At 34.1% G+C, this 1,753-nt stretch overlaps 1 protein-coding gene across 1 annotated transcript in view; it reads left to right on the top strand.

The window, feature by feature from the left end:
* The first annotated feature begins 406 nt into the window (after nt 1–406).
* The window catches only part of LOC106878805 (uncharacterized), a 43,505-nt gene continuing 42,158 nt past the window's right edge, over nt 407–1,753 (top strand). Inside the window, exon 1 of the mRNA XM_014928149.2 lies at nt 407–592. Coding sequence (XP_014783635.2) covers nt 523–592 — 70 coding nt within the window. The 5' untranslated portion in view covers nt 407–522. The remainder of the gene's footprint in view (nt 593–1,753) is intronic.

Raw genomic sequence — 1,753 nt, 5'->3', positions numbered from 1 at the left:
TATGTATGTATGTATGTATATAGCTAGCTAAAATGTTTGTGATTATTTCATAATGCTATTATTTACAGAGTTAAAATAGTTAAAATCTAAATGAAACTCCTTGAGAAAGGGTCTGCAAAGTGTGACAGTTAGTGTTGACTTTCTTGTAATAGCTTCAGAATAAATGGTATTTTGGTCACATAAGTGTCGCTATGGATACACCAAGGCTAGACTAATTTGGCTGTACTTGTTAGTGCCATGGACTCTGCAGCAAGATCCCTGTGTATGTGGTGGAGAACAGGGAGTAAAAGGAGCAAGCGAGAGAGAGAGAGGTGGGGGGAGACAAGAATGACAAAGAGATAGAGAGAGAAAGGATGAAGAGAGAGAAGGAAAGGGAGAAAGAAAGAGATTCCACCTTGACTGGGGGAAAGCTGATGATTGGCACATCATTGGTGTATATATAAAGCCAGCACTTTAGGTGAGATTGACATAGGACTTTTAAGACTTATTGAGAAGACTACAACTGTAAGAACCAGAAGAGAGATGCCATACTCTGTAGTAAGAGGGTTCCTTATCCTGTTATCCTGCTCATTTGTTACCATTTTCTCTAAAGGTAAGAGATTCTGTTTTGTTCTCATTACAACTGTCAAATTATTCAGCTTAACTGACAGTTTGCCGACGATCATTTTGTTTATTTTTATTTTTGTTGCTAAATATTTACATTGGAAATATTTGGAAAATGATTTTAAAATAACAATTAAAGCATGAAAGACACATATTAACCATTCAAAATAACACAAAGACAGACTGTTAATTGTTAAATTAAACATTTATTATTTGGTATGTTTGAAAATGAAAATAATTTTAAGAAAACATTATTTTTATGTTTGGAATTTAAGAGTTTAAAAAAAGTGAATGACAGAAATGAGTTGTTTTAGAGCAAGGAGATAAATGTGCCGTGGTATTTAGTTATATCTATCTAAACGCTCAATAGTATTTCATTTGACTCTTTATGTTCTAGGTTCAAATTCCACCAAGGGCAATTTTACCTTTCATCTTTATAGAGCTGATAAAATAAGTACCGGTTGAACACTGGTGCTAATGTTATTGACTTGTCCCTCCCTTAAAATTGCTGGCCTGGCACCAAAATTTGAAGCATCCTTCTGCGTCTTGTGTTCTCATTCCTGTTGTTGTTGTTAAGTTCTTTTCTCTTTGTCAGGGGTTAGATAAAATAACTGCCATACATGTACTGGGGTTAATTTGAGTAATTTTACTCTTCCCATGAAAATCTGAAACCTTGTGACAGACAATGTGAGCATTCAGTCTTCATGAACAATGATTTTTATTGCGTATTAATTTAGTAATCCAATGTCAGGGTAATAAACTGAGGAAAAAAGACAGGGAATTGAAAAACTGAATTGAAGTAACCATTATTATTATTATTGCTATTATCATGACAGGCAAAATGCTTAGCAATATTTTGCCCATTATGTTCTGAGTTCAAATTCTGCCGAGGTCGACTTTACCTTTCATCCTTTCAGGGTTGATAAATTAAGTACCAGTTATGCACTGGAGACGACTTAACCCCCTCCCCCAAGCTACCCTTGTGGCAAAAATTATTATTATTATTATTATTATTATTATTATTATTATTATTATTATTATTATTATTATTATTATTATTCAGTAGTTTTATTTTTATAACGTGCTTTCACTTCACTACCGAGCGCAGCTCTGTGCGCCTTGGGTATGTGCTGTGGTTTGCTGTGGTGCT

Source organism: Octopus bimaculoides, chromosome 4, assembly GCF_001194135.2.
Source record: "Octopus bimaculoides isolate UCB-OBI-ISO-001 chromosome 4, ASM119413v2, whole genome shotgun sequence".
Lineage (NCBI taxonomy): Eukaryota > Metazoa > Mollusca > Cephalopoda > Octopoda > Octopodidae > Octopus > Octopus bimaculoides.
This window is presented reverse-complemented; position numbering and strand designations above follow the sequence as displayed.